Raw genomic sequence first — 27,083 nt, 5'->3', positions numbered from 1 at the left:
ACTTAATATTCTCTTCTCTCTGGGTTTTTATGATATTTCTCTTTCCTGGTTTTCCTCCTACTTCTCTGACCATTTCTTCTCAGAATCACTAGAGCTTCAGTTAATTAATTCCTGCTGGCCCTAAGTGTTTCTGATGGCTCTGTCCTAGGACTTCATCTCATTTCTATTCTCTTTTAACTGGTGATCTCCTCAGTTCCCATGGATTCAATTATTATTTCTGTGCAGAGATTCTCTGATATATTTGACCAGCCCTAAGCCGTCTCCTGTCTTCCAGTCTCATAATTGCCTATTGGTCATCTAAAACTGGATGTCTCATAGACATCTTAAACTCAACCTGTCCTAAACTGAACTAGGTATCTTTCTCCCCAAATGTTCCTCTGTTCCAAACTTCACTATTATTGCAAGGGTATCACTATTCTCCTAGTTACCCATGTTTGCAAACCAGGTATCATCATTAACTCATTCTCTCACCTTTCCCCATCTCCAATTGGTTACAAAGTTCTATTGATTTTACCTTTGTGACATCTCTTGTAACATTCACCCTTCTCACCTCTAATACTACCCCTACCCTGGTGCAGGCCTTTATCATTGCATGCCTGGACAATTGAAATAACCTGCTGATTGATCTCCCTGCTGGTGGTAGCCTCTCCCCATTCTAGTTTTTCCTTCACTCAGATGTCAAATTAATATTCCTTAAGAATAAATCTGATCAGTCATGCCCCCTTATTCAATCAACTCCAGAGACTTCCTAATATGCCCAGGATCAAATATAAAATCCCCTGTGTGTTTTTTTAAGTCCTTTGTAACCTGGCCCCCTGCTACCTTTCTAGTCTTGTTGTATCTTCTTCTACCTGTGCCACCCCCCCCATACTCTGGAATCCAATATCACTGCTTCCTTGCTATTCCCTAAACATAATATTCCATCTCTGCACTGCTAGAGTTTTCCTTGGCTATAGAACTCTCTCCTCTTTCCCTCCAACTAGCTTCCCTGTATTCGTTCAAATCCTACCTTAAATTCTAGCTTCTGCAAAAAGCCTTTCCCAAGTATCCTTAATCTTAATGCCTTCCCTCTAATAGTATCTCTAATATATCTTATATACAGGGTATCCCCAAAGTTTTAGTGGATTTTAGGCTATTTAAAATGCCACTGTGACTTCAGGGACACCCTGTATGTCTTGTGTATTCATAGTTATTTGCATATTATCTCACCTCTTAAACTTATATTTTTGACTTTTCCCTGCCTTTATTTGCATCCCTATCACTTAGTATAATGCTTAGTACATAGTAGGCAATTAATAAATGCTTTTTCCTTGCCTTGACATCTATTTCACCCAATCGTTCAGCAAATTTTATTTATGCACCCTGCTATACATGATGTTGGTTTGGTGATGACCTTCAAAACAATTCTGGGAAATCCCTGGGTATTTTTCTTTTCCCTTGATAATCAGCCCTTTATTTTTTTCACTAACTGAGCTTATGACTACTTTGCCAGAAGTTCCCTTGGTCACATGAGATATCTCCCTATAATTATGTAGTTTTCTGGATGTATAAATTAAAAATTATTAGATTTTTCTGTATTCTATGAGATAATCAAATATAGTAGTGGGAGATTCGAAGGGAATGATTCCTTTAGCTGAGATTGAATTTGCAAAAAAAAAAAGTCTAAGGTAGGGAAAATACACTTGGTTTAGGGAAAGTCGTAGGGGGAGGAGTATTTTTAATTGCAGTTACACCTGTATGATTCTTCTAAATAAGATGCATTTTTTCATCTGATCAGATTATACCTGAATCTTCATTACCCTTTGTTTTTTGACACATCACTCTATTATTTTGTGTCTGGCTTAATCACAACCATTTTAGTGGTCACTTTCTTTGCATAGCTTACATTGTAATACTATTATTTTAAAGAAAGGGTATTTCTTTTCTCTTTTTCTTTTTTTCTTCTCAGTTTGTGAACCACACCCTTATTATGAATATAAAACAGTGGGAAACAATACATGAATTGCTATTGCTTAAGTCATTTCAGTGGCTTTAATACACAGAACTCTGGGTTTCCATGCACTAACCCTAGGGATTTCTGAGAAGGAATTGTGGTTATTGTAGGCATGCTTAATTTGTGCCTGCTTTATCACCTAGTCCTCTTTGGTAGGGCATAGAAAACAATGCAGAAGTTTCCACAATTAGAAAAACATATGGCTTTCCTATCAATTTCTGATGCATCACCCATGTGGCCTGTGACACTGGTGCCAAACTCCAGTTAGTAGCCCCAAGGGTCTAGGCTCCAGGTGGACTATCAGTAAGTGAGAGTGTCTAATATTAGCTCATATTCTTATAACATTTAAATGCTTTCCTCAAAGCAACCTTGAAATCAAGATAAGGCAGGTACCATCAGTCCTGTTTTAAAGATGGTAAAACTGGGACTCAAAGAGTTTACTTGGCTTGCTAAAGTCATACAGTTAAGTAGCAGTTAGCAAGTCTTGGAAAAATGTGACTTGAAAGTAGCACAAGTCCTCTAACTGAGTCCCAGGCTGTTTTCGTTCCATCATGCTGACTTTTCTAGAACTCTAAGAGATTACATTGGAATTATATCTGCCAATTCATAACAAATGAAGCAGTCATTCTGAAAATCATATCATGTGTAGAAAGAAAGAATTAATGGGTAAGATACTTCCCCTTAATTCCAAGAGAATAGGGAAAAATAGGCTGTCTCTGTCACCTCACATATTCTTTAGTGCAGGCAGGCATAAGCCAGAAAGCACCCTGGCCCTCTGCCTAAAAAAGCTCAAGCTTCATGGCACCTGGGAATTGTGGAACATCCTCCATAGCATTAATATGCGTATAATGGTACTTTCCTTTCCCAGCTCTGAGAAGATATAAGTGGGCAAATGCTGTAGTCAGGGCTTCCTTACATTTCCTGATTTCCTTTTTCCCTGTGTACATCCTATTTGGGCACCCTATTTCCAAGGAGCTGTGCCTACAAAGATCCCCTCTCCACATGCATACACAGGGCTAACCAATGTCCCTATTCTAATGCTTACATTCACATGTGGTGTAAAAATACTAATCCCTTGGTTTCTTACTTAAGCAGAGTCTGGGGAAGCTCCCTTTTTGGAAGGCAACACTACTAAGAAAGCATACACATTAACCCCTTCACATTTACCTTTTGGATACACAGCCTTAGAATTCTACCTGACCCAAACTGAAGCTACCTTAAGAATTGGAAAAGTGAAGAGTCTGAAGTCAGAAAGACTTGCTTCAAATCCTCCCTCTTAACTTACTTCCTTACGTAACTATGGGCAAGTCATTTTGCCTCTATAAGAATCAGTTTTCTTTTATGTAAATTGAGGGTAATAATATTTGTAGCATCTATTTGATGAGGCTGTTGTGAGCCTCAAATGAGAGTCTATGTAAAATACTTTGTAAAACTTAAATGCCATATAAATGATGGTAATTTTCTTCAAGTCTTGAGCAAGTTCAGTTTGGGTTTATCTTCAAAATATGTTGTTCATTATTGCTTATTTCTTAAACTTTGCAATTCCAAAGATGATTTTCAACATATCAGAAAAATATTCACTTTGCTTCAAATTTTGGAGTGGAAAGAGACCTTAGACAGAATCATTTGATCCAGTCTCCTCAATTTTCAGATAAAGAAAAATAAAGAATCAGAAAAATTAAGTGACATGCCTAATCCTATGCAGCAAGTAAGTGGAAGAACTGGTATTTGGGTCCAGATCGCCTGACTGAGTCAGAAAGTCCTTTCACTGTCCAATAATCACAAGTAGATTATTTTAAAATTCATGTAAATGGGACATTATAAAATCTTTCTGTCTTAGGGCATGAGACATTTTGAAGGCTTCTTTATGACTTTATTACAAACCCAGAACTTCCGTAACATCATCACCGATTAAATACTCAGAGAATAAATTATGTTGGGCACTGAGTGGTTTCAAAAGCTTAACCCATTTGAGTCACATCAACTTCCTGAGCCTGTTTCTTCAACTCTGAAATTAAGATAATAATAATTGTCATACCTTTCACAGAGCAGTGTTATGAGGTTCATATGAGGAAATGTTTGTGAACTATAAAATTATTTGTAAATGTCAATTATCACCATCATTAATATTTTTAGGTCCAGATATGTGATTTTATCAGCAGAGAACTACCTCTGTGAAAACCACTTCTGATGCAGATTGCCAACAATTTTATCATTTAGATTAGTTGCTTGAATAAGAGAAGTTCACTTATTTGTCCACGGTTATCCAGTGATTTTGTGTCAGAGGCAAACTTGAACCCAGAGTCTATGGTTAACCATCTATTGACTAATCCAAGGGTTCTTAACCCAAGGTCTATGATGTTGCCTTCTTAAAATATTTTAATAACTGCAGTTTAACATAATTAGCTTCCTTTCCCCCCAAATTTTATTCACTATGAACTATATCTCTACAGTTTTTATTGAGGAGGTTGACCACGTCCACGACCAAATCCAATTCTAAATTGGAATTCTGTTGCTGACCCAGCCCCAGCCTCAGCCTTCTTGTCAGCACCAGGGGGAGCAGCATTTCATTTGTGTGTATTTGTCAGTTTCACCCCAAGTAAGCTGGGCAAGTCACTCACCCTCCAGAACTTTGGACATCCTGTCCTCCAGAACTTTGGATGTTCCTGTCTCAGAACGTCTTCTGTGGAGCGTAGCAGGTGAAGGTAAACCTGGAGGTACTGAATGCCCTCATTGGTGAAGTACCAGTAGAAATGCCTCCATGGGAACTGCTCCTTAATACGAACCATGAGACTTTAGAGACTGCGTGGTCTTCATGACATGGAGATTGGAGACATTCTTGTCTGCCAGCTCAGGGTGCTTTGGCATGTGGGCATCCTTCTTGGCTACCATTACTCCCCCCTTAAAAAGGAGTTCACAGAGAGCAATTCTGTTCTTCTTGGGCATCAACATCTTGGCAGCTGGGACAGGCACTGCTCTAGACGGAGCCCTTAGCTTCCTTTTTAAATATGCATTTTATTTTATGCATTTAAAGACATTGCTCTGAAAAGGGAACAATAGATTTCACCAAAATCCCTGCACTAAGCCATGTTATCTATTATCATTATCACTACCACAACCATCATAATATTTCTTCTGTTCAAAACCATTCCTTCACAAATTACCTTGATTAGGCAGTAGGCAAAATGCCAAAAATGAAATCCTGGAAAAACGTGACCTTGAACAAGTCACTAAACCTTTCTGGGTCTCAGTTTCATCATTTGTAAAATAAGTGAGTTGAACTAATCCAACTCTGAACTACTTTCCAAGTTTAAATCTAAAATATTATTACAATTTTTTTCTATTAATTGTGCTTTTATAGGTATGACAGGGAAAATATTGGATGTAAGTGCTGTTAAGCATTGCTTTAACTAACTTGTGTGCCATGGCACAGTGAAAGTGTTCTGGAGTTGGAAGACTAAGTTTGAATACTACCTTTTACTGAATGGAAATATCTCCCCCACCTTCTCTCCTTGCTCTACCTCCTATCATTCTACCAGCAGATGACATGATACCATGCCTAATACATTGGTCCCTCCCACTCCCTTTAAAACTATCTTGCTAAACACAGGTGTTTGAATGTCTCCAACAGAGAGCTGTAATATCATAATCTTCAACTATGGGCCACTTATCCTCTTTGAAAGATGAGAATGTGGAGGTGAGAATAGCAGATTTTATCTTTAGACAAAATGTTAGGTATATGGAACAATTCTCTTTATCATCTCTGCTTATTAGACATGTGCATGACTGAATAAACTATGTTAAAAGGTGAATTTTGTGTTACTTAAAAAGTGTAGGTGCAGCTAGGTGGCACAGTGGATAGAGCTTTGGCTTTGGAGTCATGAGGACCTGAGTTCAAATCCAGCCTCAGATACTTGACACTTATTAGCTGTGTGACCCTGGGCAAGTCACTTAACCCCAATTGCCTCACCAAAAAAAAAAAAAAAGCAAAAAAAAAAGTGTAACATAAGTAGTTATTACATCAGACATATAGATATCCCCATATATTTTTTTTTACTTGCTTTGCTATGATAATTTTTTTTCTAGATGTGCATAACCATCTTTATACACAGCAAGCCTTATTTACTTCTCTTAGGTGTTAGTTCAGTTGACAGTAGGGCCTACTGAAGGCACTCAGAATTTTTTTTTCTTATCTATTTATAAAGCACCTTAAAGGAAATAACTGTGCACACCAAGGCTATTATTTATCAGGTGACAAAAACTTGCTCTCTGGTCCTGTGAGATTCTTTTTTCTATTAGGAGACTGCCTTTGAGTAACCACCAATCCTATTCTGTTTAAAGATAAAAAAAATGGGAAGACCTTATACATAGCATTTACCTTATGCTAGATAGAGAGGAATTGGACACCTTTACCAATCCAACAATGTAGACATTTATTTTTTTTTCCTGCATGACTATTGCTATGTTTCTCTGTACTTAATGTCACTTTAACTTTGGAGGTAGAAGAACATGTTCAATTTCACCAGGTGCTGATGGCCTAGAAAGCAGTGCAAAATAAATTGACCTTAGTGCCTGACTGCCCTTTATTATGTTGGAACTGAAGTAATACAGTACTATTTAATTATTATAACTATTTGAAAGATGAGATGTTGGTAGGGAGTAGGTTGTGTCCTAAAGAATAGCCTAACTTGTACTATGTAATATGCTAATTCTTTACATTTATTAGGTTTGTCTTGATAACAGTGTCCATTTCTTACAATCATGAAGCAAAGTTTGCTTTGTTACAGGTGTTTGACATTATTAATTTCCAGCCCTGACCAGGTAGGGTCCAAACAGGTGATGGCAGGCCCTGGATTTTGAAAGAGTTAGACAAAATCACACAATAAAGGATTTTTGTGACACAAGGTAGTTAAATTCTAGATTAACCTAATCCTGTCTTTATATACCCATATTAGGAAAAAGGTAGGGTGAGTGGCCACTTATTATTTTTAAATAATGAATTTGCCCTAGAATATAATTTAGTATTGCAAAACAATTGTCTGAAGAGAGAAGTTTTCATAACTTTTGCTGTTTTCTATTTCAAGAAACTTAATTGCATCTGTATTATTTGAGGTACCCATTACTGAGACTGTTAGAGAAAGGAATGATTTTTTCTCTCTTTTTGTCTTTGTTTTTCTTTCAACAAAAATAGTTTTAAACTAACTCTTTTTGGTCTTTTCCCTTTAAGAACTTGTCAAGGTGCAGAGACATTGCAATAATTGATTAATCTGCAAAGTTGTACTTTCCATTTTTTTTTTGCTTGTGTCAGATTCCTTTTCACTCCTGTAGATGAATAGTGGCATTCCCATTCCCCCAGTGTATTTTTCTACTTTTTCATTAACAACACGTTCTATTATACTGCAGAATTGTAAATCAGAAAATATTATTTTAAGAGATTTTGAATGTCTTGCAATACATTTAATGCATTAATTTTGAGCAGTAAGATCATATGCCATGAAGATGCAGTTTTGCTATTTACCTATTTCTTAGTTAATTCCCAATACTGTACCTAAACCTGAAGTTCTCACTGGGATAAAACATTCCTTCAAATCAGTTCTTTTAAGTGACTAAATAAAACTGGAACATTAGACTTACTAATATCTTTCTAATTATACGTTAAACTTAAGATGTCATTAACCTTAAACATAAGCACAAGCAAATAAATCATATAGTTCCATACTAAAAGTATGTTTCAAGACTTAACAGAATCTCCATTAAAAACAACAAAAAAAAATTCAGTTCTCTTTAAAAGTGAAAGCTAACCAGTTGTAAAACATTAAAAGCATAGTTCCTCCTACTCAGGCCTCCCAAGCATCTTTCGATATTTAGAAGAGCAAAAACTCTTTGCTGGGTCAGTAAAGCCAGTAGGTGAATTTGTTTTGTATGAAGAAATATGTATGAAAAATTCTGTATGAATATTAAATTGCATGAGAGAAAATTTCCATAGAGGGTGTGCTACTGGGCTGCCAGGTGTGGTTTTGGGGAGCAGTGCTAATATTTGATTTAGGACTGAATTTAGTTAATTGTGCATGGTAAAAACTAGGTCTTCCTGAATTCCATAGAGAGTGCTGTGAGTCAGATCTTCCATCTAGATATCTTTCTGGGGAGTAAACGTGTGTGAGTGTGAGTGTATTTATTTATGTCAGGTTTGTGTTTGTGTCTATTTGTGGGCACATTTACCTCAGTGAAGTTTTGTGGGCATTGGTATGTGCTTGATATGTTTGCGTGTGTATATGAGTATGAATTAATTACATATTGAAAACATCTGCATTAGCGACTTCTGCAGTCCTAGCTCCTCCAGTTGGGATGTTCAGCTCTGTGTTAGGACCACTCGGAAGACCTGCCTGCCTGTCGGACGCCTGATTGTGGTTCCCAGGAGGCTGGAGCTCTGGGAGCCTGTACCATCTCTATTCGAAGGGGAGGAGAGAAGAAAAACAGAAGTCATCTGGGGTGGGGGGGGGGGGGGGGTGGGTCTCCTTTTTCGAAGCCGGGTGGGGGCATTCGGCATAGGGGTAGTGCAACAAAAAAAGATTACCAAGCGATTCTCCCAACTTCAGCACCACGGACAGCTCAGCTTTCCAAGGCTTGCTGGAGAAGGCCAGCTTCCTTATCCTTCCACCTGCCCAAAGCCTAAGGACTCAGGCCCTTCGGCTTCATTTTCCTCTGATTTTTGCTTCAAAGAGAGGCAAAGGGAGGAGAGAAGGGTCCTGACAACCGGAGGGGTACAGTAAGGAGGAGGAAGAGGAGGAGGAGCCGGGGAGGAGATAGGAGAAGGAGAGAGAAGGGAGGGTTTTCCCACCCCACCCCCCTCCTCCCCTTGCTTAGGTTTGCAGGCTCCTTTGCTTGCTGCTGCTACTGCTGCTGCTGACGGCGGCAGTGTTTCCTCCTCCTCCTCTAGCTACTGCTGCTGCTGCTCCCACTGCTGGGGGGAGAATGAGGAATCCTGGGGAAGGGGAGAGCTGAAGCGGGAGTGTCTGTCTGCCTGAGGGAGAGAGCTTGTGTGTTTAGATGTGTGTACGTGGCTAGAACACTACAGATATCACATATATATGCATACATATATATCTCTGAGCTGAGGGGTTATTTGAAACCTTTTTTGGTTGCGCTGCTCAGTGGAGAGAGAAGCGCTCTCCTGCAGTGGTAGAAGCAGCCGAGGCAGCGGCAACACTATCCCTCTCTCCCCTCTTTTTTTTTTTTTTTTCTTCTTCTTTTGCATCCTCTTTTTCTTCTCCCCACTTCCTTCTGTGGTTTTCGGAGGAAGGACGAGGGTGTTTGTTGGGTTCCCCCCACCCTCCTCCTTCTTTTGACAAATCGCTTCCTCATGACATTACACCGGCTTGTTGCGAAAGAGGCAAATACCCATCACTGAGGGAGAGGGGACTCACTCTACTGCTCCGAGCCCGAGAGGACTAGAGACTGGAGGAGAAGCGGGGAAACGAAGAGGAGGGGGCTTGGATCCTTCCTTTATCTGGAAGCAACGCACCTTCCTCCAAGAACAAAACAGACAGACAGCGAAGTGGAGGGACCTTTGTCACGGCTATTCTGCAGTGAGCACTGGTAGTAGAAGGAGCCAGGAGGGAAGGATGGTTATGGTCTCGCGAACCGGCTTCGGGGCAGCTCTTTTCCTTTGGATTTTGAGCAGCATTAGCTGCAGAGCCTGGACAGCTTCTTCTACTTCCCGTAAGTAGCCCGGTTGCTTCTTTCCTGGTGGTTTTTTAACCTGAAGGGTTTCTGTGTCGCATTGATGTTATTCCACCCTGTGCACCAACTCCAGAGTGCGTCTGCCGTTCTTTTTCCTTGATTTGTGTACATGTCTCTGCTGTCACGCACTTGCAGTCACTGCAGCAGAGAAACTCCAAAACCCAGCGCTCCAGCTTTGGATGGGGAAGTGGTTTTGACTGTGGTGATGTTGCTGGAAAGTTGGTCCTGGCATTAGAGAAATAATTCACTGCACCTGCTTGGTTCTAGTGGCGCTAGTTTGGAAGACAGATGCTTGGAAGTTCTCCCTCCACTTCCTTGCTTTTTTATGCATCAATGGCTTATTGAAATTGGCTTTGATAGCCCATGTAAAGAAAAGTGAAATACAAAGCAAGTTGGTATTTAGGCGTTTACATTTTTACTAAGGATTTATTTTGATATGGTCAGAACACAAGTTTGTAGAGTGCAGTTTAGATTACCCAGGACATCTTTTACTTCAGTTTTCTTCTAAATAAAACTTGATGCCCCTTTGGGATTTTCTTGTTAAGACTGAAGATAGTAAAAATAAAGACACTAGCTAGAATTGCTGTAACTTATTTGCACAGCTTGAAGCCAATGCATCACAGGCATGCAACTCAGGGCAGGAATATAGTTTTTCTTTCTTTTCTTTTTTTCTTTTTTCTTTTCTTTTTAAGATCTATAATGTTATATTGCACGAGTTTCTTAGAAAGGGTTTCAGGTAGATGCCACTGCTGTGTGTATGCCTCTAGGTTAGCCAGCCAACATAGACCGCTCATCTTTTTCATTACATTGGAATAAAATGGAACACAGCAACTCAAGTTCTGCATTGCTTTGCTAGAGCATACTGCACCGAAAAAGAAGTGGCATTGACTCTCCTTTTGTTTCAGGAAGAGTTCAGTGCTCCAGTCATTTCATTGTGTGGGTCAAGCTTCTAGATTTAAAGGAAACTTAGAGAAATTTATGTGCAGCAAATATTTAAGTGTCTAAAGTACAGAATCAGAATTATTAATAATCAGAAATCTGGGGTCTTAAAAAAGTTTTGTTTTTTAATTTGGAAAAAAAGGTTGATCTGATTTCCTCTATTTACCATACAAATGTGTTAATATACCTTCTCTGTGTTTATTACTGTAATGTTTGTAATGTTCAATGATGATACATTACAATAATGTTTTGTAAAGTTTATGTATGTCTATATGCTGATTACCAATTTTAATTTTTCTTGATTGACAATGAACATCCTGAGAAGTATAGGACTCTATGAGTAATTACACTGCATTAGAAGAATCTATAATAATGTCATGTTTTGAATCAATTCATTTTCTTTTTTGATTGACACAGACTATATAGCCTTTTGTGAAAACTATAGTTGTTTTTTTTCTACTTGGTTTTGTTACAGGGATAATATACAATATTTTAAGGTAATCACTAAGTTATCAATTTAATTGCCTAAGTTGAGAAGAAGTTTTGCAGAGTTTTCATTAAAAAATAGAACTTAAAAAGTGAATATGACATATTTCTACTTTATAAAAGTTTTGGTAGAATTTTACAAAAATTGTGAATGTGTGTGATTTTCAAAGTCTATTTCTCTGTTGAAATAAAATTAGAGCACTAAACTCATGCAATTTACAAAGTAAAATGTTCGTATTATTTCATATTCTGGCATTCATCCAGATAATAGTGTTAATTGTAATTGTACATTGTGGGATTTTTCCAAACATCAGCTAATTATGATTTGGAATATTTCAAATCTATTTTCTATATTGGGCCAAACGTACTAAGTTTTCTCAGGCTTTTGGATATAGTTTTCTATATCCATCAGTGGTTATAAGTAAATGGGAAACTCCTTCCTAAGTCAAAAATGGAATGAAAGCTAATGTTTTAGTCCCTTTGACATCTAACTTATTCGTTATCTGAGTTCACATAACTATAATGAGAATATTATTTTGAGAAAAACCCATACTTCATATTTTACATTTAGTCCAAATCTGACATTCAATTTGTTAATCTATTCACATATTGAAAGTGTTCCTTATTTTTGGACTTAAAAGGAAAGCCTACGTGCCTTCATGATATGTCTATTTCTTTTACTTTTATTTGCCATAGTTCATATATAATGGCTTGATAAATGTAACTTTTTTTAGTTGAATTAGAGATACCATCTCCAAAAAGACATTTTTTTCATAAGTCAATATGAAAAGTAAAATAATTTCCTGAAGATATAGCTAATACTTCACACTTTCTTGATCCGCAAATTTACACCTCCAAAATTATGTTTCAAATTGTGTACTACTGTTGGAGTATGCAGAATGTGCCCTTGAGAGTTAGTACACTGAATGTAGAATAAAATATTATTAACTACTTGAATCAAGGATAATGAACAACTCAACCAGGAGAGGTCATCAGAAGACAAAAAGTAACATGGAAAATATAAGTTTAATATTTTTTATTCTGTTTCTACTTACCAATAATGACAGTTACACTAATATAATATTTTAGCCCCAGTAACTTTGGAATATAATATATAAGAATGTTTAGATACTTATTTCTGACAAAATAGGAAACTATTTGAAAGTTTTTTCCTAGTTTGACTTGATTTTCTTCCTAGTTATATGTAAATATATTGAGTATTGTCACTCCTCTCAGTGTTTCATTTTCCTTAATTATTAACATTTTGAATATACTTAACTAAGTTCAATTCTATTATTAAGATTTTTTCCCTCATTTTTAATGGTGAATTATATAAAGCTGACTGGGTCTATGTATTCAGTTCTCTTTCTTATACATAGATATGTTGTATGTATGAACATAAATAAAGCCTTTAAATTTTATGGACTTTAGTTAAAGGATTTGAACATTATTTCAAAGACTGCAACTATGAAGTTTAAAGTGAAGTTGTGCCCTTACTGAGTCACTTTTATAAATTCTCAAGGTAGGCTGTTTTATGTAGTTTTACTGACAGAATTGATCACATTATTCTAATAATGGCCAGTTCTTCAGATTACTTTATATTTTGAAGAGGCACTAGAGTAGAATTTAAGTGATGACATGTAGTACTTGTGAATATTTGTGCAGTATAATTTATTCAAAGTCTCTATATTTTGACACATTTCTATGTATCTCTCTCTCTGTGTGCGTGTGTGTGTGTGCATGTGTGCATGAGAGAGAGAAAGAGACAGAAATAGAGACAGAGAGACAGAGACTTTAATATGCAGGGAAATTTGAGAAAATTTCAAGTAGATTGTTATAGTTTCTAGCAACTTTAAAGTAATTCAAGGATTAATTTTATAATGACCTTATAGCTGGATCATTTCCATTCTTTTCTAACTACTTCTCATCCTCAAATAATACCTCTCAAAAGTATAAATCAAAGCACACAATGTAAAAAAAAAACTAATATGAAAATAAATGTTGTGAATTCATCCTGAGCTTGAGCTCAGTAATGGTCCTTCCTTGTTGAAAGAGAACATTTAAACACAGTTCAGTATTTTATTCTGGGTGAATGAATTGGTTGATAACAGGCGGTACTTTATTTACTCACTCCAGACTGATGACCATACAGGAAAATTGTTATTTACTTATTAGAGAAAAATGTGTCATCCCAGTGTCATTATAGCTACTTCCACCCAGAAGAAAAAATTCTCTCTCTAGACAAATATAGGAATTTGGTCATTTCCTCTCAATATCTTTAGATAGTTGAATATTTTTTAATCTCTTGGTTTTCCTATTTTTATTTTGTATTTAAATATTTGAAAATTTTATTACATGTCATTTTATTTGTTCTGTGATGTCAAAACTATGTAAGACATCAATTCATGTCTTCTATGAGAGTTCTCTCCTTTGAATTCCAGGCATGTTTTCAGTTCCACACTTTTATTTCTTGCTTGCACATTTCATGTAATGAAGAATAATGTGTGTGTGTGTGTGTGTGTGTGTGTGTGTGTGTGTGTGTGTGTGTGTTGAGGAAGATTTCCATAGTTCTTGTAAGTTGAATTCGTAGGTATTTTTGCTTATAATATTTAAAAGTTAAGAACCCTTAAGTCCCCTAGGGGGCAGACATATCAACTGATATTCAAAAGATTTTCTTGAATACTTCCTCTCCCTACATCTGAGGTAGGTTTGTACAGATGTTCCTGTAACAGGACCATAACCTGGGGATGTCTATAAGTTTATTTTTTATTCAAATGAAACTGTACTCTCATTTTAAATATTAATCACAATAGGTTTATGTCTTTCATAGAAACCATTTCACTCATAAGCTTATCAGATTCAATAGAATAAAGACAAATAATATATAATTTCAGTATTTTCCCTTTAGTGCTGATTCATTATGTTTTGAGTTTTATTTTATTGCTTCTCACTAGTTGAAGGCTCTAATACTAGAGAGCATGTGTTGATGCAATTTAAACTTCAGAACTACATTGTTAAATGAAATAAGTCAAGTGACATACTGATTCTTCTAGGCCATCTGTACTTTGAGTTGGGTGTTGGTATTTCCAGAGAAATGAAAATTGTAAGAACAAATGGTTGTCAAAAACACGAGACAAAAGATTTGGATTACTTAGGATTCACCCAAGGGAAGGAATGAGGAGAATATACACATGCTATAGCCCATGAATGTGAGAAAAGGAAAATGAATCATTAGATAATCTTTAGTTCTTCAATATTAAATTAAAAATGAAACATTCATATAGCAGTAGTATGTTTATATTAAAAATAAGGAGATATTCTACTTTGTAAAAGAGTACATTTATTCTAATTAGAAAAATCCTATAACCAATTAGATCTGAATATCAATTCCAATATTTCCCTTGACTTCTCTAGAAGACTCAACTTATTTTAACTTGGCTGCTGCTATCAAAGGTCTTTTTAATATGGTTAAATGTTACCTTATAGGTGATATATCTGCAGATGCTCTCAGTGACTTAGCACTTTCCTGTAATGCTTTGCATGTTTTGTTTTTAAACTCAAATATTATGCTGAAATATTACTGTTTTCCATGTTTTAGTATTTTTTTCTTTATGCAGGTGCACAACATAATAATATAAAGTAGTGTGAGCAGTTTTTAGTAAATAAATGATCTGTGATCTTAACTGAATGGATAACTCCTTGTATGGGAACTCCCTCTACCAACACAGGTTACAATCCATATGTTACATCCCATCTCTGACTTAATAGATAAGCCTTTGTGAGTTACTTGAGACAAATGTCATGACTATTGAGATCATATGTCTAATCAGTGTCAGAGACATTTTGTCAACCAAGTTCCTTTTGACTCTGGATTCAGTACTCTATCCGCTATACTATGTTGTCTCTATGTGTATGCACATTTTCATGGAGGTGCTAGACCACTGTGTAGTTTTTCTCTTGCTTAGACTATTAGAACAGAACTGTTCTCCCATCCACACTCCATGCTTAATACTGTTTTTAAAAACTTACATATGCCAGGCAAGGAAGGAAGGCATTTCAAATTAGTTATCACACATGCCCAAGTATAGTCAGTACCTTCCATTCAGAAAATAAGTATACTCCACACTTCAATGAGCCCTCAGGTTGTTACATGATAGCTTTGTTCCTTTTCTATAATCCTGAAGGTTTAAGAGTTTTTGTTTATTGATTCTTTAAAAAAAAATCTACTATTTGTGCATTGAGAACAAGCTTGGTTATTTTCTTAACAGTTTAAATTATGGTGTTGTCTGCCTTCTACACTATCATAACTTTTGAAAATGAATTTGTTAAGACAGTTTTTTGTTTCTCTTTTATATATACAATTTATTATTACCACTCAAAAAACCCCACTGATTTTTTATTTTATTTTATAGCTCTCTAGACTTTAAAACTTCCCCCGATAGTAGGAAATCTGGAAATACAGATGTATATGGTTGGCTATGAATTTACTTGCTCAAAGTATCATTTTTTTGTATGGTATCAGAGAGCTGAAGAAATACAGCAAAGCTCCTGAGGGATATATTCTACATTTTCCTTGTAAGTTAAGTTGGTTTGAAATATTCTTATATACAGGAACAGTTATATTACTTTCTTTAATGTTTCTACATTTAGAAAGGTGGTAAAATTAGATCTTAAGACCTGCTAGGGCTATGCCTATGTTTGCAATGGAAAAATCCCAAAATGCATTCAAGATTTTTCTTAGATTTTCAAAGGTACATTACTTTACCTCTTCCTTTTCACAAGAATGGCAATCCAGGATTGTGAATCATAGAAAATGGCATTGTAGCTACTAGGGCCACCTATTGGAAGATATATAAATCTTATACTACTTTAGGTGCATTTGTGTGTGTGTGTGTGTGTGTGTGTGTGTGTGTGTGTGTGTATGTGTGTGTATGCTATGTTACATAAAAATTTAATTCAGTTCAACAAGGACTTGGCTTTATCTCTTTGCACATTAGGTGTGACACTAAATTCTGCATACTGTAAGGAATTGTATATTGGATCAGAATTCCCTAACTGACTTTCATTATGATTTCAGAAATAGGTTCCTACTAATTCTTCTTACGGGATGGCTGAGAAAGGTATAAATTTATAAACTGCATTGACCAAGACTAAACTTGAAACAAGTGTTACATTAAAGTGATTACCTCAAAACATTATGTAAGCCTGAAATTCTCTCAAAATACCAGTTTGCTTGCACTTCATTGTTTAATTTCTTCATGTAAGAAATTAGTAAATAGTAAATCACAGTCTTAAAAACTAAGACATGCATTAAAATAGGACACAGTCAAGTAATTTTTGGCTTGCATAATTGATGAATCTGTGAAGACTTCTAGTCTTGGAAGTCATGCTACAGGTGACTTTATTTAGTCACATTTCCAAGGCAAATGAATGAGATGGAGATATTTTTTAATGAAATAGCATTTCATGATGAACATACTTCACTAATTAATCAAATATTCAATATATGGTGTGAAGAGTATGGTGTCATTAAAGAAAACAACCCACAACACAGAGGAGAGTTAAGTACATATTGGTGAAATTTTTGACAAGTACGCTTTAGTCAAGGACCTGCTCATTGGTTCTGCTGCCAAGTTCATTTTAGGATAATTTTTTGTAGGGGCTCTAATAAGCCATAGTGTCTGTCTATGCATTTATACACACATGTATATGTATGTACTTACATGTATATATTTATCTATATTTGTGTGCACATACACATATACATATATGAACATAGAATCATTGCATCCATTGATTAAATGCATAAATTGAGCCCACATAATCTAGGCAGAAAATTAATCAGAACTATTGTGAGTTGTAATAGTTTTACTTTTATTAATATAGAGGTAATGAACTGGGTTAATAGAACATTCTTTCATTCTCTAAATCATATGATGGTAAGATATATAAATGGAAGATATATATTGTTAATTATAAAATATTCCCAAAGTCATCAACAGTACTGGAGAAAAAAAAAGGATCATCTTTTTTATATGCAAAAAAATAAAAATCAATTCCTTGAAACGTACTCAATAAACTTGAGGATTGGCATAGCATAGTGGAAAGAGCACTTGACTAGAAATTAGGAGATTTGTGATGTAGGCTATTTTTTCATCTCATTTGTGTGGCCTGGGTCAAGTCACTTCACCTCTCCCCTTTTCACCATCTAAAACATTAAAGAAAACAACCCTGGTATTTATTAAATAGACAGACAGAGCCAGAGACAGAGAGACAGAGACAGAGAGAAACCAACTGCTTTAGCATGTTATAATCCATAACTAATGTGTCATGCTCCCTGTTAAAAATAACTTTAAAGCCACGAATTTGCTAACTACACACAACAATAATTTTGTACCAAAGAACATCTTCCAAAGTAAAAGTTTTGAGACACGATGTTGCTAATTCATCATCTAATTCAAGTTAATCTAATTCATAGTTACCTGGTATTTATTAAATACCTGGTATTTATTAAATTCTTTATAGCAAACTAGTCATTATATAAAATTCATTTTCAGATCTTTTAAAGGCTTGATTTCATCCAAATTTGTTACTCTAAATGCATTCAAGTTTTTAACAAGTGTATTAAGTTTGTTTTAAAAGGATAGAAGAACTTTGATGTTTCATTCTAAGAATTTTTAAAACCAAGGACCATAGAATGTGAATAAAATTCCCATTGGTAGTTTTTCCCAGGCTAGTTCTCATTTCATAGACAGAAATACTGTGACAGTATTATGGATAATTTTCTTAAATGTTTCTGTGAACTAGAGGAAAAATCATCAATAACATACTGTAGCTTAGACAATAGTTTATCACCACATTTAAAGATTTCGCAAGTTATTGTCTTAGGGCTAGAACTGAAAGAGAGCCTCATAGACCCTTTCATCCAACCCTCACATTTTAAAGACAAGGATACTGTCCTCTAGCAAGGTTGGCCAAGATCACACAGATTATATGAGAATTAGAAGAACTATTTGAATCCAGATCCTCTACAGAATTGTTTTCCTTTATGGTAGAAAATTTTAATGTTTTTTTTTTCTTAAATAGGTTTTTGTACATTTTTTTGGTGGTGTAACACTTTTTTTAAATGAAAAAAACATTATATTTCCCATAGACATTCTTTGAACAGGAATCATCCAAGCTGCAATGTCTCCCTAACCTATCCCCCTCATTTATTCATTATTTTCTTTCCAGGCTTAGAGCAAGTAATATCTCATTCATGAAATCTTGTCCGAATCTACCTAGTTTCTATTGCCCCTTGCACCATGAATTATTTTGTATTTTCTTCTCTGTGTATATTCTTTCCCCCCATAGAATTTTTTTTTTTGCTTTTGAACTCCAGAGTCCAGAAAATTACCTAATGCAGAGAAGGCATTTAACAAATCCTTGTTGAATATTAGATAGAGAGATATGTAAATGTTGAATAAGTGAGTGAAATGAAATGTATAAAATAAAGTAAGTGAAGAAAAGATGAATGATTCAGTGTCAGAGAATCACAAAATGGGAAGGAATCTTAGAGATCATTTAGACCAGCATCATAATGTTTTAGATGGTGAAAAGGGGAGAGGTGAAGCAACTTGACCCAGGCCACACAGATGAGATGAAAAAATAGCCTACATCACAAATCTCCTAATTTCTAGTCAAGTGCTCTTTCCACTATGCTATGTCAATCCTCAAGTTTATTGAGTATGTTTCAAGGAATTGATTTTTATTTTTTTGCATATAAAAAAGATGATACTTTTTTTTCTCCAGTGCTGTTGATGACTTTGGGAATATTTTATAATTAACAAATATAGCATTAATATATGCTTTAATCTATTCAAGGTTTGTTTTTAATCATTAGGCCTTAAAGATATAGTTTGACCACTTTGATGTCCTACAAAGAATTTCAAATGAATACACACACATACATACATACACATATACACACACATATATATATATGATAGTATATATGTATATATCTATATCATATCTCTATATCTATCTATATGTAGTAATAACTTTGATATTGTATAGGTAAAGGAACAATGGCTTAACAATTTTCTTATGATTCAGGAAGCCCTAGGCCTAGTCCTAGAAATGAATTCCACTAGCCTCCCACCAGTTATACTCATGTCTATTGCTGAATGAAAGGGTAATGTTAAGCATGTTACTTCAACCAACTCAACATCAATTTCACCATCTGAAGAATGTGATCATTGAATTAGGTGATGAATTAGCAACAATGTGTCTCAAAACTTTTACTTTGGAAGATGTTCTTTGGTACAAAATTATCTTTGTGTGTAGTTAGCAAATTCGTGGCTTTAAAGTTATTTTTAACAGGGAGCATGACACATTAGTTATGGATTATAACATGCTAAAGCAGTTGGTTTCTCTCTGTCTCTGTCTCTCTGTCTCTGGCTCTTGTCTGTCTGTCTGTCTCTCTCATTTACTGATTTACTGACCACACATACCTAGGTGATATGTTGAGTATTCAACTTTAACTCAAAGAACCAGTTAAAATGGATTCAGTGTATTTGATTGTTTTTGTTTTAGCATTCAATTTCAGTAAACATTCAGTAAACATTATTTTTGTTTCTGACTTTTGTTAAAGTTATGTAAATTATTCATTAGTATTTAAAATACAAATGTGGACTTTGTCATATAAATATGAATCACATAAGAAACTAGCCTATGTTTGGAGGATACTTGTTAACTACTACTGCCATCTCTAAACCATGTTTAGAAAGCCACTGATCTGTTGGTTTTTATGATCTGGATTTTCTTTTCTTTTTCTTTTCTTTTCTTTTTTTAGGCAACTGGGGTTAAGTGACTTGCCCAGGGTCACACAGCTAGTACGTGTCAAGTGTTTGGTCTGAGGCTGGATTTGAACTCAGGTCCTCCTGACTTCAGGGCCAGTGCTCTATCCACTGCGCCACCTAGCTGCCCCTGATTTGGATTTTCTTAAAATTAAATTTTAATTCCCAAGAGGATAAGATAAGGAATCTTAAATATTCATTGGCATTTACTTCACTCTTTCTTCCTGAATGCTTTCTGCCCCATATTGTTTTTTTATGACATGTCTCAAAGCCTATGATAAGAACCCTCTCAAATAGAGTTAATCTAGATTTATCTTTGTTTTTGTCTCAAATGTTATATAACAAAAAAAAAATACTGACATTATCTAGAGTGCAGAAATTTACAATGCTACATATGGGACAAAGGTTATATTGTATTTATGGGACTTGGCATGGGGCTTCACACCAAGATGAAAGATGTTTTTTGTTAAGTTTGAGGGGGAGTTGGGAGTCAGATGAAAAGGCTAAATTGAGTGATTAATAAACTACGATGCAACTCCTGGGACTTAAACTCTGGGACTGATATGGAATGCTCTAGTCTAGCTAGATGGAGCTGGAAAACCAAAGAGCTTTGTTACTTGAACACATGTTCCTCTTGGGTCTTCTGCCTAATTAGAACTAGGACTAAACAATTGCCAAATTTTGTGGGTAGAACTAATAGGATGAGATATGAGCAGGACAATGGTAGGACATAGAGGCCGTAGAAATAACACTTATCCTGGGGCTGGTCAGACTAAAATATTTTTAAAAGAGAGGGGAATGTAGCTTTGAGGAAAGCTGGATACCTGTAAGGCATTCATCAGAACAAAAGCTTTGATAGGTGAACAGTGAAAATGGTGATGATCAACCCCTGGACCATTGAACACAGCTTTAGCTCTTTCTTTCAGTTTGCTTCTTCACAATGTACAAAGACATATTGATTCCATTTTAAGCATATTACAGCCATGATGAAAAACTAAGTTGTGCAGATTTTCAGATGACTGAGGCTGTATTTTTGTTGCTTCCTTTTATACTCTTTATATTTCTATAATGACAGAAGTAGATAAGACTAGATGAAATTATTTCTAGGTTGCACTGATTTGGGAGCTAATCATCGATATAGATTTCTATAGATTGTAGGATTCTCTTTAATTCTGAGTGTCCATGTTGGAGAAGCACTTTTAAAGCTAGATGCCTAATAGAAGAGTCTGTAAGTCATTATTAATAATGATGGAATTGTAAGGTTCTTAACAAAGTACACAGCATTAACTTACTTGTTCCTCAGAATACTTCAGTGACGTCTGTAATATATACCTTATTATTCTGATCTTGAATTTTAGAGAGTTAATGTTCAGAATTATTAGTGACTTCCCCAGGGTCACAGAGCTACAATAGTACCCACTTTGATATTCAGACCTTAAAACTCCAAATCTGCTACTATTTTCACTATTAAATGCTACCTTCTTACTTTTAGGCATTAAATTTCTAGTAACTAAATTTAACAATACTTCAAACACTTCTCAAGTCAAGGGTTAGTATATATGGCACACCACTTCTATTTTCAAACAATTTACCCCTTAGGCAATTAAGATTCCTATTTCAGTGGCAACTTTCTTTTATTCCACTTCTATGAGTTTTGAAGCAGTCAGTAGTATTTTTTTTGTATGTCTTATACTTATTAATGGTGGTGAAGGAAAAATAGCCCATAGAAACTGTATACAAACATAAAAAGGGAGAACTGCAATTTTCCCAACACACAAACTTCATAATGTATTATAAGTATAATCTCTAATTTGTTTTCAAACCATAGAGAATATGGATGGAAAATCAGCTATGAAGTTGAGTCCTGTCTTGCTAAAAAAAAAAAAAGTAGGATGTTTGAAGTCTATTTTCAATCTTGTTTTTTCCATTTAACTTTATTGGGGTAATAAAGCTTATCAACTGTTGGACTTGGATATTTTCCACACTTGATCACAAAATACATGAAAAGGACTAAAAAAGGTAAAAATAATATTGAAGAAAAGAGTTATTGAAACATCTGTTGAGCTAATTTTAGAAAAATAGAATGGATTTGAAATCTAAATATAAAATTAATCATCCATAGGTTATTCTTCCCAAACATAGGCACAAAAACCCAATTACAGCATTGATAATTTCATATACATACATATATATGTGTATATATGTATATATATATATGTATTTCTGGTATGATTTTAGCATCATGTTCATATTATTGCAGTCTGATAAATACTGTTTTAATTACACAAATATTGATTATCAATACAATGTATTTTTTCTTCTAACTTCTTGTTTTCATATTGTTTAATGGATATACTTATTCAAATAAATGTGTCATTTGTTAAAAAAAATCATAACCTTTATGAATTCAAAGTTAGAGTAGTATTTGAAAGCTAATCCCCTTTCTACCTCCAGGTCAAATTAGAATACAACACTGGAATTATGATCTCAAATTACAGTGATACTATATTTTTAAAATTAGAGTCAGCATGTAATAGACAGCAAAAAATAACATTCTGTCACAAGAAGGTTTTTCAGGAAACAATGAGATTCATTATGTAGAGGTTTCCTAGATCGAGTCTGTCTTCACTTCAACTTCTATCTTACAATGCTGCTGCCATAATAATCTTCCTAAATCACATTTATGATCTTGATATTTACTTCAATGAAGATTTAAAAAAAAATAATCATCTTAAAATGGAAGGTAGTACCTTTTAGAGTACCAAGTTCCCAATAATTGGAAGAATTTACATGGCTCATGAGGTGGGAGATCAGATTATGTGACCTCTACCTTCCTGTCTACAAGATTCCATGAAGGTATAATAATTCTACCTTTTTGCTCAAAAAACTTTAATGTTTTCCTATTACTTCCAAAAATGAGGTTCAGTCTTCTTAACATAATATGAAAAGTCTTCTATTTTCTTGCCTCAACTTTACTTCTTTTAGTGCTATGCTCAATCAGGTAGGTGGTTAAGTGGATAGAGTTCTGGACCTGGATTCAGGAAGACCTGAGTTCAAATGCAGTCTCAGATGCTTACCAGATCTGTGACTCCGGGCAAGTCATTTAACCTTCATGTGACTCAGTTTTCTTATTTGTTAAGATGGAGATAAAAAATAATAGCACATACCTCCCCATGTTGTTGAAAGTATAAAAGAAGATTGTATTTGTAAAGCATTTCCAACACTTAAAACAACATGAAATGCTTCTTGTTACTATTGTTGTTGATGCTATTGCTGTTCCTGTTTCTCCTCCTTCTCTTCTTCTAATCTATCCTGCACCATTCATTTTTAATTCACAGCCTCATGTGTGTATTTCCTCCAAAGATGTATGCATACCTATCAATTTCTGCCTACCCTGTGTGATGCTCGTTAATATCATACTACAATTTTCAAGAGTCCATCAAGCCAATTGCTCTTAGAGGTCTTACGTGCAATCTGTCGAAAGTATGAGGATGTCAATGGAACTTCCAGACTCTTTAAAATAAGTTATCTTTCACTTTTGCTACATTACCAGTCTGTCATTTTTATCATGTAATTATTTGATGACATCATTTACATAACTTTTTCAGTACAATTACTAGTTCATAATATTTTGCAGCCTATTTATGTGTGTACCTGGACCATGGTAAAGTTATGTGAAATCAGGATAGCATAAACTTAATAAGATTACATTAAACCTTACTGCATTTATTTTTGCATTTGTGCTCATGATTTTCTTTTTAAAAAGACAATTTGCATAAAATTATTGAATTTTATATATAACGTGCATGTATGTATATATGTATACACACATAAACACACACTGTGCTTTGATTATCCTAGTTATGTCTCTCTGTGAAGAGAACAAATATTAAGTAATCAATCAAACTGACATAATCAATTAAAAGCTTACTGAGAGATAGCCTAGGAAAACCATCCTTAAATGTCAATCAAAGTGCCTTATTTTTAAAATGGGAACCTGTTTCAAGGAATTATTAACTGTGTGATCTTTGTAATTAAAAGATCTTATGAATTGGAGCAATGATCCACAAAGATCAATGTTTTAATTAACCTGACTAGTCATTTTGTCCAATGAGAAATTTCCTGCTCATGTATTGTTTTTATTTTCTTTTTTAAAATTATTGATATTAAATTGAAAAAAAAATATTCCTTTTATGGGTGAGGTTGGGAGGAAGAAAACAGGCAGTTTGCAGTAGCAGACAGAGGGCTGGCTTTAAAGTCTGTAAGAAATGCTTTCGGGTTCTGCTTCTTACACATACTGGCTGTGTGACCCTTAGGTCTCTTAAAATCCACTTTTCTTCAGACAACTCTCTATGTTTTTGAGTTACAAATGAATTATCAGTCTGCATGAGTAGAGGATTTTTCCCTACTGGGAATTCTCCACATGGTAATAGAACAGGTTTGTATTCCTCTGACCAAAAATATGAAGGCTATATTATTTTTGGTAAAGAATCAAGGAAAGTAAAGACTTAATGATTGATTTTTTTTTTTTACCTTTTTGGTGATGTAATAGTTCCCTTCACCTGTTTTCCTGCTGATAAAATCTAATCTTTGGTTTCATCACTGAAAATTAGATTGTCTTAAACTAAAAGCTCTATCTATTAGATATATTGTAAACATTAAGGACAAATAAATAATATTTTCCATCTTCTTTTTTTAATTTATTTGATACTGCAAATGTGATTGTTTTAGTCAGTAGTCAAACTACGTTTGTTAAAGATACTAGTTATAATTTGTATGTGTATTTTTTTATTCTATTACTTAAGCATTTGGGGGGGGATGAGGATATAATTCTGAGGGTTTCTTTCCTGAAAGAATTTCATATTCATTCCTGAATATATTAAGGTACTTGGAGTCAGCTAAGAAGTGTTTATAAAAACTTTGTACTCATTTGCAGAATTCATAGAGTATACCAACCAGAGATCTATTGTGGGAGATCCCCATGGTTAGGGGAAAAAAAAAAACAACTTTTTTTTTCATAGAATGAACAGAAGACAAATTATAAAGTTAAAAAAAGTTAGACAGTAAATATGTAACTTTAAGAGCTCATTTTTGTTTTAGCCTTCTGAAGAGAGAAGACACACAGAGAGGAATAAGAGAGATAAGAAGGACAGAAATATAAACCAAGACAATCCTTATAACTGACTTTATAAACCTAGGAAGATAACAGTTCATCTGTGACTGAGACAGAGAAAAGCCATGAGCCATTGAATGCTTGAGGAGAAACTGCTAAAAAGCCTTTTAATGGAGACTGGCCTATGAAGGCAGGCAGTTGGGAATTAGTGTTCTAATCAAGAATGTGGATAAAATAAGTGCTTAATAAGTGATGATTGATTATAATTCTTAGTCAGAAAACTACATAATTACACCTTTGGATTTTTTCTTTAAAAATTAATCTTAAAAACTATGTACTCCACTGTTTCATTTTTTAATGCTTAGGTATTTTGATAGTCTCTGTTGTAGTTAATTTTTATATTTCAAAGAGGAATTAAAAATTTGTAAGTGTGCAGAAACCACCTTTAATATTAGCCTACTGTGCTACCACCACCAAGTGACAGCTTATCATTGTTGTTCTTCAGTTATTTTGGTAGTGTCCAATTCTTTGTAACCCCATTTGGGGTTTTCTTGGCAACAGTACTGGAGTAGTTTGTCATTTCCTTCTCCAGGTCATTTTACAGATGAGGATACTGAGGCAAAAAGGGTTAAATGACTTGCCTAGGGTCACATAGCTAGTGTCTGAGGCTAGATTTGAACTCAGTTCTTCTTGACTCCATGACGTGCTTATAATGAAGGATATCATCATTTGAAATGTTTGGCAGTTTATATTTAACAAATGTTATAAAATAGTCCAAAATATTCATATTTAAAATCTATAGGCCAGTAATATTTGTTGGTGAAAGATATTTAACCACATATGTGAGGAAAACTGTGAGATGAAGCTATTGTTTTTTCTTTTAAGATACTGGCATATCTTACACATACAATTTCATTAAGATCTATTTTGAAAGTATCATGGGACACTGTTTCCTCCATCAAGTTGGCATCCACAGGGATTTTTGTTAAGAGGTATTCATAGCTGGTGTTTATTCATTTACATGCTTATAATTATAATATTTACAGCATCTCACACTGTGCTTATTTTCTAAGTGTGCTGAACTTTCAAAGGACATAGGCACAAACAATTGTTCTAACTGAAATGCTGCTTTCTTAGCACTGGACTGCTCGTGATTGTAGCAGAAGAAGGAGATAGCCATGAGCCAGGCTGGACCAAGCATATCATATTGAAAATCTTCATGCTGGTTTAGGTCAGTGCTCTCTCTAGGTCAAATGGTTTTAGCTGCTGCCATGTGACATACTTTGAATATTTCTAGGATTGAGACTTGACCAGCTATTTAATACACCTAACCAACTCACCTCTCAATAGATTTCTTCTTTTATTCACCATTGACCATTTTAGTTTTGCTTGTTAATTTCTCCACCCTTTCCTCTTCTTAGAGGAAAAGTAGTTCATTTTTACCTTCCTGAGAAATGTAGCTTCAACTTTAACATTAATAACATATTAATTTAACATTAATGGACACTAAAATTCAGACACAATAAAATATATACATCTGGGGACACGTATATATTATGTATAATCACTAAAAGTGTTCATGTGGATAGTACAGAAGGAGGGTATTCAAAATAATGTTGACCTTGGAATCAGAAGACAGGGTCAAATCCTGCCTCTGTCACTACTTGTGATTCTGTATTAAAGTCACATAATTTCCCTGGGTTTGAGTTTTCTTGTCTGTAAAATGAAGGAGTTGGAGTTGTTCTTTGAGGAACCCATCAGTTGTAGCTTTATGATCTTAAGATGACAAATTTATAGATAGTCTTGGATAATGGAAGTTGGACTTAAGCTATGGGGTCATCTCTTTTAGAAATTATACAGGCCCTTAGATCTAATCTGCCTCTACTTGGATAAAGATTAGGAGATATGGCTCCTTGTTTATCTGTTTATCTATCTATCCATCCATCTATCTATCTATCTATTAATTAATTAA

At 34.7% G+C, this 27,083-nt stretch overlaps 1 protein-coding gene and 1 pseudogene across 1 annotated transcript in view; one reads left to right on the top strand and one right to left on the bottom strand.

Moving 5' to 3' along the window:
- Positions 1–4,442: 4,442 nt before the first annotated feature.
- On the bottom strand, positions 4,443–4,945 carry LOC114039161 (annotated as a pseudogene).
- Positions 4,946–9,327: 4,382 nt separating this feature from the next.
- Positions 9,328–27,083, top strand: part of CNTNAP2 (contactin associated protein like 2) — a 2,649,987-nt gene continuing 2,632,231 nt past the window's right edge. The window contains exon 1 of the mRNA XM_027856858.1: positions 9,328–9,712. Within this exon, the coding sequence (XP_027712659.1) occupies positions 9,616–9,712 (97 nt within the window). The 5' untranslated portion in view covers positions 9,328–9,615. The remainder of the gene's footprint in view (positions 9,713–27,083) is intronic.

The sequence above is a fragment of the Vombatus ursinus genome, unplaced genomic scaffold, assembly GCF_900497805.2.
Source record: "Vombatus ursinus unplaced genomic scaffold, bare-nosed wombat genome assembly UNPS02011649.1, whole genome shotgun sequence".
Classification (NCBI taxonomy): domain Eukaryota; kingdom Metazoa; phylum Chordata; class Mammalia; order Diprotodontia; family Vombatidae; genus Vombatus; species Vombatus ursinus.
This window is presented reverse-complemented; position numbering and strand designations above follow the sequence as displayed.